This window comes from Fukomys damarensis, unplaced genomic scaffold (assembly GCF_012274545.1).
Source record: "Fukomys damarensis isolate Sample0158 unplaced genomic scaffold, DMR_v1.0_HiC HiC_scaffold_11, whole genome shotgun sequence".
NCBI classification, from domain to species: domain Eukaryota; kingdom Metazoa; phylum Chordata; class Mammalia; order Rodentia; family Bathyergidae; genus Fukomys; species Fukomys damarensis.
Window position 1 is genome coordinate 37,072,912 of NW_022900923.1, and position 12,059 is coordinate 37,084,970.

General features: G+C 38.8%; 1 protein-coding gene across 1 annotated transcript in view; it reads left to right on the plus strand.

Annotated features, from left to right (window-relative positions):
- The window catches only part of Crb1 (crumbs cell polarity complex component 1), a 143,132-nt gene that overhangs the window by 94,171 nt on the left and 36,902 nt on the right, over nt 1-12,059 (plus strand). Inside the window, 3 exon segments of the mRNA XM_010635413.3 lie at nt 4,651-5,557; nt 8,367-8,495; nt 11,708-11,834. Of these exon segments, the coding sequence (XP_010633715.1) occupies nt 4,651-5,557; nt 8,367-8,495; nt 11,708-11,834 (1,163 nt within the window).

Here is a 12,059-nt window from a genome sequence, read left to right on the forward strand (position 1 = left end):
AGTTAAGTTGGTGTATTTCAATGTCCAAAGAGAAACAGTAAAATAAAAAAGATACAGACACAGACAACTTTTTGAAGAAATGTGTGTTCATTCCCTATGTGAGCATTCTGATAAACCTGGTACAATAGTATAATGGCCTGGATTAGTCTCTTGCCTCTTCCTGCCCTGGGTGGCTGGATGGAAAATTGACATCGGAACACAAAACCCAGATCCTTGGTTATCTGAAGGTAAGGTATGAAGAATAAGCCAGGTGATATTTACCTTCCCCATCCTCATGACCCAGAAGAAGTGTAACTAGTCTAGTACTAACCTTGCTGCCATTTCTTAACTACGAAAGTCAGGTAATTCAGGTGACTTCCTTAAATAACCTAAAGCTTTCTCTCTTGTAAAACAGCATGAAAATATCTACTTTGTAGGCTTCTTTGTGATGATAATATATATTATGCAGGCAATCAAACAGATTAGGCACCAGGCTGAGGTTTGCAATGACCATTTCTCTCCATGTGAGAGATTTTCCAGATCCTTTCAGTACTTGAACACACATGTTCTCAAATGTCAGCAGTCTGAATATTACATTCACAGCTTTGACATATTCACATACTAGCCATGCTGTCATTCCTTCTTCTTCGAGTGATGCACAGCCTCCTCAATAGTCAAACATGGTATTAATTGAATTTTAATCTCTTCCCGCATTATTCAGAGATTCTTCTTCTAAAGATCTTCTCTCACGCTCCAACACCAGATTGACCGTCCGTTGTCCTACAAGCATACCATGAAATTTCCCCATGACAAAAGATTTTCTTGCATCTCCCTCACCACATTCCCACCTTCCACCTTCCCATTCCTCTGCTTTCTGCTGTGGAGAAATTTCTTTTTTTAAAAAAAAAAAGCTACAGAATCATTCTCAATAGAGTCCTAAGCTTTGTACACTTCTCCACCTGCCTGGTCAGGCTCCAGCCCACCGTCAGTGCCCTCACCTTCACCTCTCTTCAACCAGGTTCTCTTCGCAGGTTCTCTTCTTCCCTGCATTTAAATTTCAGCCCAAACGTCCTCCTATGCGGCTTTTCTTAATATATATATTTTTTATCATTTTCTAATATTGTTACATGTATATTTGTTTATTTACTTATCTTTTCTTTCCTTAGTGGAATATAACCCTCATAAGGCAAGCACAATACCTATGTGGTTTCTCAAGTTACTGTTATCCCTTAAGCTGGCAATAAATAAATGAATACATTGACTTATTTTTCTTTGAAATAACTCAGTATTTTTACTTAACTATTGTAGACATTAACTATATCATCTGTTTACATTAAAAATATACATAAAAGATCTTATAAAAACACTGTCCTAAAATAATGGAATGGAATTAGAGAACAGAATGTTCTTTGGTTTTATTACCAACATTCTACTTAGATTTGGCCCAAATCAACTGAGGAAAAGACAAGAGATTTAGCTTCATTTTTCTATATTTGAAAAAATATATTAATAATCTACAACAATCTATATGAAGCACGGAACACTGTACATATATTTGGGGAAACAATAGGAATATATATGTTTATACTCAACATTAAGGAAGATATACTATATACAGGTAAAAAAACATGACGTGTTGGCATAAAGAACACAACTTCGTTTTTAATGTGGCCTAGAAGTTTACTCAGTTTATTTATTTTTATGGTGCTGAGAATCAAACCCAGGACCTACTTACATGCCAGCAAGCTGCTTTAGCACTTAGCCACACCCTCTCCCTGGCACAGATTTTAAATCCACCATTTTCCATTGTTCTACCTCTGAGAAACTTGTTTAAAATGACCCGTTAACTGTAATTTTATTGTTCATCTTTTGATAGAATACTAATGTTGCTAGTCCCACTCTGTTCTACAATAAGATTCAAATTATTCTGAACATTTTCACAGGGGAACAAACATGGGATTTCTAAAAATCAGTGATCTCTCACGAATGAGCGATAGTGACTGACTCCCATGGCACTTAAAGCAGCTTGGGGCTTGAACACAGCCCTTAGACGGAGGTGTGGTGAATCTTTGTTGCTAAAGCCCAGCTGCTGTAGAAAGACTAGAACATCTGTCACCAACCCCTCACAAACCCCAACAGCATTCTTTTCAAAGTGTGGCTTACTTTAGTGAGCAGACAAAAATGTAAATCGATAGGCAATTTACAACATGAATTGTACACCCACTTCCTAATTGACAGGTATGAATCTAGAATTTGTTTTGGCTTTTTCTGGTACTCTTAATTTTATCATCTTATGATGGGATTGTGTTTTCTTGTCAAATGAAAAATATCGAGAAGACTAAATCTAACAGAACAACACACTCTTGAGAGTAGAGCTCCTACATTACCCTGAGTTTGTCTTCAGAACTTTAATCATTTGTATCACTGTATCTTATCAAGATTAAAACTCACCTTAGATACAGATATTTATTATGTCAAAGCTCCAGACAAAAGGTCGAAGGATTAACATTGTGCATATTTCAGTCTAACCAGATCACAGAAAAGTGATCTCCGTGTTTTCAGCAGAACTGGTGAAATACGTTTATATAGTATTTATATAGAAGATTTTCTACTGCTATGGTTTCTAATCATTACTTTACTTTTCAAAACCAATGGTGGAGTTCTCTTTTATAGATTGTTTATTTAATAATGTTTACTGAGCATCTACTATATGTCAGGCACTATTCTATGCATAAGAACTGAGCGAGATCCTGGACAGAAAAGAAGTGTGCTCTCATAAAGCTCATATGCCAGTGCAGAAGGAAAGTCAAAGAGCAAGCAGACAAGCAAATTAATTTCAAACAGTAACAGGAGCTGTTGAAAAATAACAGGAATGGTATAGACAGTGCCTGCAGGAAGGAAGTTTTTTAAACTTGGACGGCCACAGAAAGCTTCTTAGAAAAGGTGGTGCTGAGCATATAGCAGCACTGAGCAGGAGTCAGGTATGGAAAGGCCTGGGGGAGGATATTCTCGGTTTAAGTAACAGTAAGTTAAAAGGTCCTCCCTGGGAACAAGCTTGTTGTCCTCCGCGAATAGCAAGATGTGACGTGAATGAGGAAGAGAGTGGAAGGAATTAAATCAGAGAGTTAATCAGGGTCAGGCCACATAAACCCTTGTGGGTGTTGTTTCGAATTTCTTTCTCCATATGATGATGCTAATGAGGGTCCTGAGATGAGAAGTGGCTGTTAGTCATCCTCGTGGCCAGAGAAGTAAGAACACTGAGGAGTAACCAGTCTATATGAAAGATGATATTCGCTGGCTGTAGTGTCTGAAAAGTAAGGTAACAGCAGTATTTCAAGGTCAATTACTACCAAAGATGGGAAAATGAGAGTAGTGAATTTACCTCTGGCTGTGTAACACCAAGATCACTGTAACCTGAGAAGTGGTTTCAGTGAAGAGATTGGGACAAAATCCTGAGTGGCATGCATTAAAATAAGACAGGAAACGAGAAAGTGAAAAGTGAGAATATAAAACTATTAGGAGTCCAAATGATAATGAGAGCAGAGGAATAAGAAAGCAGAGAAGAGGGATGCCAGTGAGTGCTTTGGGATCTTGTATGTGTGTGATTTTTTAAAGATCAGAAGCATTATAAAGTATTTCTACATTTAAAGGACAAAAACAGAAAGGGAAGGGAAATGTAGAGCACAGAAGAAGAAAAGATGCACAAAAGAATCACACCTAATAGGGATGAAATTGAATGGGACTCAGTACGTGACTGGAAGGTGACCTCAATATGAATAAGCACAGCACAGCCATTATAACAGGACGGAAGACCACGAGGTCCAGACCTTGTCGGGTTTACAGATTTCACAGAAAACTATGGCTGTTACTCCTCTTATCTTCTCAGGAACGACACAGGAGGTCATACCCCAAGACGGTGTTAGACATTTTAAAAAATAAAGCAAGCTATAAATTAGTGATCTTGTGCAATGGGAAAAAACATTTTTAATGAAGAAATGCAATAAGATTGCCCAAAAGTACTATGCTCCCATACAATACATGGGCATAAAGTGCGGACAATTGATGTGGCTGTGTATTTTTTCCCAAGCACATAAAGCTACTTGGTTATAGGGAGACAGATGGTAGCTTAGCATAGAACTGGAATTTCACCAGGTAAGTAAATCAGTTAGCTACCACTAACTGCCTGCTGGTCAGCTTAATCAGGAGCCAGAATGTACTGTTAACTTGCTGTGTCACCATAGCTAGGTTTCTTTCATTGTGTTGAGTTTCTTTATGTGTTAAATGGATAAATCAATGCCTTCATTATTGAAACAAATGAAAAATAAAAATTGTCATGGCTTAGGCTTTGAATGAAAAGGAAACATATAGAGTTTGGAGTTTGGTATCAGGCCGTCCGCATTTAACATCCAGCTTTATTATTTACTTATATCTATCAGCAATTACTTAGCGTCTTTGAGTCTCGATTTCTTCTTTCATAAAAGGATAACTACAATGCCTATGCTGAAGATCTCTGCACTAAAAACAATACAAAAGCAACTAGGAAAGCACCTGCTACAGAGTGCAGCAATCAGCATATGATGTCACTAACGTAATGATCCTTATTAATAATGATATTAAGTAAATGTTATAGATTTAATAAAGTCAATGATTAATTTTGCCTTCTCGCTTTAGGTATCGCAAATTCTGTTTTGAGTGGACAGAGAAGTGAAGCATTGTTCAGAAGCAATGGGAATATTACCAGAGAGCTCACTAATATCACATTTGGTTTCAGAACAAGGGACACCAATCTGAGAATACTGCATGCTGAAGAGGAGGCTGCGTTTCTCAATATTAGCATCCAAGATTCCAGATTATTTTTTCAGTTGCAAAGTGGCAACAATTTCTCTATCCTGCACCTGAGAAGTTTACAGTCAGTGAATGACGGCACATGGCACCCAGTGACTCTTTCCATGACAGGTCCCCTGGCCCAGGCCTCCAGGTGGCAGATGGAACTGGACGACCAAATACCTTTTGTGACCAGTGCGGGTGCGACTGGAAGCCTCAACTTTTTGAAAGATAATACAGACATTTATGTGGGTGACCGATCTACTGACAACACGAAAGGCTTTCAAGGCTGTCTAAGTACAATAGAAATTGGAGGCATTTATCTCTCTTACTTTGAAAATGTTCCTGGTTTCACAAATAAATGTCAAGAAGAGCAGTTTCTCAAAATCTCTACAAATTCCATGCTTATGGGCTGTTTGCAGTTAAATGCCTGCTACTCCAACCCCTGTTTGCATGGAGGAAATTGTGAAGACCTCTACAGCTCTTATCGCTGTTCCTGTCCCTTGGGATGGGCAGGAACACACTGTGAACTCAACACTGATGAGTGCTTTGCAAACCCCTGTATCCGTGGCAACTGCTCCCACCGAGCTGCAGCCTCCCATTGCAGGTGTGAGTCTGGATACATTGGTGTGAACTGCGACACACAGACGGACAATTGCCACAGTCACCAGTGTGCAGACAGGGCCACCTGCGTGAGTGGCACTAGGGGCTATTCTTGCTTCTGTTTGGGAAATTTCCCAGGAGAATTTTGCAGGTGAGCCTCAAAGTCCATGCCATGCTTGGTTTTTGGAACTGTACCCTACATTTTCTTTGCCAAATTGGAAAGCGCTCACCTCGAGGTACACATACACATTATCCTAAACAGGAATTACCTTTGGCCACTTCCATCACACTTGGGCAGTATAAAGACAAGATTTATTTTGCTGAAATTTCCTACAAGTATAAAGTTTTTTAGCCGGACAGTAAACAGTGTTCTCTCAGTTAGCTTTGTTAGAATATATCTTGTGAATTAGGGCCCAGGGTCTGACAGACTAGGAACTCAGGAAACTAACACATTTACAATAAATGTAAAAATCTGAATGTAGCCTTGTTAGGGAAGGCAAGACTTTAATACCCTAAGTTTTATCAGTTGGATAAATCTATAAAATCCTAAAATGACTACATTACAGCATTATTTCAAAAAGGTAAAATTGACTGCCAGCAAAATATAAAAGGAATATGTTTTTATAATTTTATTTGCCATCAATTAATGAGAAAACTAGTAGCTATAAAAACCAGTTCAAAGGAAAATATGAGGAATATATATTTATATATAGGACAAAAATGAATGTATTAGTCACTTTCCTGTCACGAGAGCAAAATATTCACTATTTGGAATTTAAAGGAGGAGAGGTTTATTTTGGTTCATGGTTCCAGTGGGTTAAGTCAAAAGTTGGCTTGCTCTAAGGCAGAAAGGGCATGCACAAGGGCTGAAGGAGGGCAGCTCTCTATCCCATGGCAGCAGTAGAGCAGAGAGAAGAGGGAAGAGGCAAAGACAAGAATATACTCTCCCAGGTCAAATACCTGGCAACCTGCATCTCCAGACCAGACCCTACCTCCAAACACAGAGGGCATTTGGGAGACGTTTCAGGTCTAACCATAGAAATGAGGAAATGAATTTGCTAATAAATGCAAAACTGCCTACTAATTTATAGGAAAAAATAGTGTTTATATAGTCATTTCTATATTGTGCCAAGCAATCACACTGATACACATTCATTTGCACTTTGATAAAAGTCATTTATGGTAGTAACATTTTCTACAATTTACAGAGGTATAATATTGCTTAGTAAAGAAAATCAAAGGATATGCTGCTACAGAATCAAATAATACTGGGAAATCCTCTTTGGGACATCTAGCATTCCACTGAAGAAACATCTCACCCCATTCGCCTATTTCAACATATTTCATTTTTTTCTGAAATTATAAAATCAGTATTTTATTGCGAGTCATAAAAAAGAGATAAGAAAGATGTTTTCCTTATAAGTCACACTGCTTCAATATTTCCACATAAGTGGAAGTCATTATTGTTTTTACAAAGTGTACTGCTTTTAATTTACTAAATAAATGGGACATCATCTGGAGGTGAGGGGGCCTCATTAACAAGGAATACATTCCAAGACTTCGGCAAGACCAGCTGGAGTGGGCTGGAAGCCTACAGATATTACACTAATTCAGAGGTAGTACCCTAATTACATGAAGATCTTAACAGACATACCGTGTAGCTATGCCCATACAAAACTGTATGTTTCTTCATAACAGCTATTGCTGAAATAAAGCCTATGGTGGCCAGGTACAGTGATAAGTGCTAAGCGTTGACATTCTGGTGAGATGTTACTTCCCATGAGTCAACCAATGCATTTGCCAAAAAGTAAATGGCCTGATTAAAAATGAGAAATTCTGGATCAAAATCGGTGGTGTTAAATAGTGATGCTGGATAAGTAAATGTGCATGCCTTAGCAGCTAGTTCTCCAGAACATTTTTCTGCCTAGTTCATCAAGGTCAAGTTCTCAGAGACTAAAGTTCTGAAAGTACCTTCTATTGAGATACAAAAACTGCTTATTAAACCTAGGATACAGACAAACTTCACATTTGTGTTGCTAATTGACCTTTTACAAAGCTGATTAATATTTCTGACTCCTTTGAAATATCCTTAAGTTATCTTCTTTTAAAAGCAGAATTGATTAGCTCTTGTGAGAAGAGACAAGCTTACCATCTTCTAGTCTAGTTTCTCCATATTAGCTGCAATGCACATGACAGGACAAAATGAAATCCATTTTAAATTTCTTGAATAGTTTTTCTACACTGTACCTGACACCATGCACATACATAGTGAGTCAAAGTACCTGAGTGACATTCTTAAAAACCTTTTAAACATCAGTCCCTTCAAACCACAGGATGAAGTTCTAGGTCACTTTAACAATTTGTTCTAGCTTTTATAAGGATTTTTAAAATCATGCACACTCAGAATTCAATGCATTGACCACTGAGTATTATAGACAGACCTCCTGAACAGTTCTTGGCTTGTGTTCCAGAAAGTTATGAATTATGACAGAGGAAGCAGGAAGTCTTGGCAAGGCAACTGAAGTTCAGCTCTGAAAGCCATCAGAGAAATCATGGGAGAGCTTGGGTACCAGAGTGCTGTCCTTGCTTTCCTGCCCTTTACAGAGATGCAGTTTTCCTATGGCCTTTGTTGATTTATGAAGAAAGCAGCAGCAAATATAGCTCTAGCAAGTTCCTTTCCAACCCTCAATTTATTGCAACCCTATGGCATAGATCTTATCTTACCAATGAAAACTGTAGGATGAAAGATGGATAGTCATATCCACTACAGTACCCTCTAGAGTGGGCTCTGCACTGGAGAAAGTGATACTTGGACAATGTGGCACAGATCAGCATTTGTAGGTCCTCCAGCCTGACGTCTTAATTAGCTTGGGGTGGATTACATATGTGAACCTTTCAAAAGTTTTGTTGAGTGAAACGAACAACATGAACAGCTGTGGATGTTACTTTTATCTCTGTAGACACAGCAGATTAGCCTCAAAAGTCTGTGGGAACTAGAGCGCAAATCTTACTTGTTACAAAGGAGGGAACTGCTCAGAGTTCCACGCTGAATTAAAATGCTGGTGCTGGCTGGGTTTTACTGGAGAACGGTGAGTTGTGTTACAACTTTATGGATGAAAATGCTGGACGAAAGAAGGGTGGGGTTGCTCACAGTTCATTTTCTCCTCTAATTGTACATCTCAGTTCCCATAGGAAATTCTGGGCTGAAACACAGTTCCAGACAGAGTCAAGCCATAAAAAAGAAGATAAATTACAGCGTGGGTCAAAGAAGAGAACATTTTATTAGCCAAGATCTTGAATAGGGAAATATGTTTTGTAATGTGCTATTTTTTTCTAATAAATACTTCTGGATTCATGATTTTCCCCACTAACTCTAATACATAATGGAAATGCGGTTGCCATTGAAGTAAAAGAAACCCGAAAGATTGCCTTGTAGAATTACCTACAAACCCCAAAGTCAAGCATATTACCCAGATGATTCTGCTTTTCCTGTAGAAACCCTTCAACTCTCCTTTACCTAATGAACGGCTTCATACAATCTGTAACCTGATGAAAATGTAGGTGAAATACATAGGATATCTATAGGACAGGCCAGAAATGGGACTGAGAGAGGAAAAGCATGTTTTCTATAACTTTTATCAGATTCCCAAAGGAACCTGCCTTTGAAAGGGGTGCAGACCTGGGCTTTGTAGGACCCAGATGTTGCAGAGACAGATGCACATTACCATTGGTTTAGCATTCTGCCCTGCACTTACAATAGTGTTCCTAATTCTCAGAACTCTGCAAGGAAATTTTTATTGTTTTTATCTTGCAAACTAAGGCCGAGTTGTTAAGTGGCAGATTTGGTGCCAACCCAACTGTATGCTACAGTAAGGCTGAGCTGTCTCTGAACCCTCTGCTTGCATAGTTGTATGAATCAATCTTCCCTCATCACAATTAACACAATAGAAAAAGTGTTCTTCCTTCTCATATATCACCCAGAATGAGGTATCTGATCTGCGATTATGTGCACTAAACACATTTGAAAATGTCAAACACAACTGACACACATTTTTCTGAATTAATTTCCCCTTAAAAGTCATCAACAAAATGATGGATACCTGTGTGCTCCAGTTGTGCTTTGGACTAATTTGAATTTTCCGTTTTTCAGCTGGCTCTTTTAGCATCACATAGCCATAGCTGACTTGCCACTTTCATAAAACAGCAGGAAATCCAGGCCATACCTGCATATCACCCTTGTAAAATGCTAGGTGATAGAGGCAGGACAAGTATACATGAGCTTGGAAAGAGACAGAGTTAAGCCACATGCTGGTCTCCATTATATCCATGTATTCCATGCAACTACTAACTCAAAGATCATTCACTTGACCTCCAGTTCCATATCTTCAAAACACTGGTGCTGTAGATATTTCTTTGTCTTCAATATCGAATGACTCCTTAACTATCTTTAAGTTGCTTCCTGGCTTAGTATCAGTTTCTGTAAATGCCACAAACACAGAGCTCACCCAAAGTTTTGGATTCTTTTCTTTTTTTCTCTCTGCTACTCATGTACAGCATTTACAGCAAACATTGTTACGCTTTCCTCTGATTTGTATTCATTTTAAAAATTCACCTTTGGTATTTAAGTTATTGATTTAAAACACTGAAAACAGAGAAAGCTCATACTTTTACTTTCTCTCCTAGGAGACTTTTCATTTGGACAAACTTCTCTGCTGCAACATGATTTCTAAAATAGTAACCAGTGTTCGATAGTTTCTATACTTTCAAAGTTTAGTTTGTTCACTGGATGCTAATGGATTTATTCTGCCTTTCTATGCATTGATTATCTTCTAATGAAAGCTCCACTGATGTGTATAATACAACCATATATGTCACTCACGGTTTACTACAAAATAGAAATAGGTAGGAAATTGAGAAAAAAGTAGCTAGAGAAAGACTAGAAAATTTGAGGCCATTCCCAAGGACTAGGGAAGTGGAGCTTCCGTAACATACAAGGATAGTGAAAAGCTATCCTCTGATGAGCTGGTTTCTCTTCAGCCTGATTAAGCCTTCGGCTTTGTAGCCTTGTCCTGGCAGGTTGTGAATGATGGATCGTCTGAACGCTCAGGCCCACCCAGGACACGGAATACTTGGCAGGCTCTTGTGAGTTGTCAAGTTTCACTCAGCTCTAATCAGAGAAGTCTTTTTCCAGCCCAGGAGCTGAAGCCAAAAAGTGGAAATAAAACGCCTTGGCTACGCTTGGTATCTCACAGGAGAAGGGGCTGTTTTTCCTAGGAGAAATCTTCCTTTTCTGTTATACTTTGGGTTGCCACAGCCACCGACCTTCATCCTTCCATGCCCAGCCTCTGCATGTTACGTTCTAATCTTGGGAGGTGGGAAATAAAAAGTGTAACTTCCACATCACAAGATCGCTGAAGAGATTCTTGAAGCTGAGATCTTACATGAAATTTCCTACAATGATATAGGTGTCTTGGTTGCTGCTCTACCCCATGGTCTTAGGAGAGTGTTTGGCGTGTGGTAAATAATTACAGAATTACGGGTGTCGTTGAATGGATCAATGCCTATGCAGAAAAGCAAGTTGTTGGTACACATAATGATGATTTACACATAATGATAGTTTAAAAAGTGACATTAAATGAATTTAAAGGATTTCGCCAAAAAGAAACAATAAATGTTTGAAGAGATAGATATGCTTAACTTGACAGATCACACACAATATGTGTGTGTGTGTGTGTGTGTGTGTGTGTGCTACAGAAGCTCCATTTCCCATTATTATATACAATTTTTATGTTTTATGCTTCGGGAGAAAAACAAGTTGGTGGTGGAAAATTAGGTAAAAAAACAATGTCTCAATGAAGAAGAAAACTTCGGTTTACTTTATAGAATTGATGTTTCTTCTTTTGGAAAGTTTGACTTGAAAGTCATTTTATCAAAACAAATTATGCTTAGCTTTTGGAACACAGATTTTTTTTTTTTTTTTTGGCAAATGAAATCTACTGTCTACTTTTGTTTATGTTATAAATGGAATTTCAACGAAAAATAATTTAGAATCTCCCAGAATTAACACTTTTGTGTGTGTGTGTGTGTGTGTGTGTGTGTGTGTACAAATTATTTCTATGAAAACCGAAACTGTGGAAGAGATTTGAAGGAACATCTCCCCTCTTACCAAGCGTAAAACTTGGGGAATTGGTAGCTAAGACTATGCTGTTTTAGGTAGATGAGGCAAATTGTTTCTCTCCCATTTCACAGCCCACCTACTCAACAGGACTCTGGGTTTCCAGTGTTTGTGTTTATTTTCAAGGTGCGAGCAGGACACCGATGCCTGTGCCTCGAATCCGTGTCACCACAGAGGCCTGTGCCGCGACTTGCCCGATGGGTTCCAGTGCCTCTGTGAAGCGACCTTCGCCGGCGAGCTCTGCCAGCTGGACGTAAGCAGCCTGCCCCTCTTTGTGTCTCTCTTGCTGTGGCAGAACCTCTTCCAGCTGCTCTCTTACCTGGTCCTGCGCCTGAACGATGAGCCGGTGGTGGAGTGGGGTGAGCAGGGAGATTATTAGCGAGTGTTTGAGCCTTCCCGAGAGTAAAAGCCAGTCGTTGAGTTTCAAGAAATGGCTTGACTCATTTTGGATCTCTAAAACAGAAAAAAAAAAAAAAAA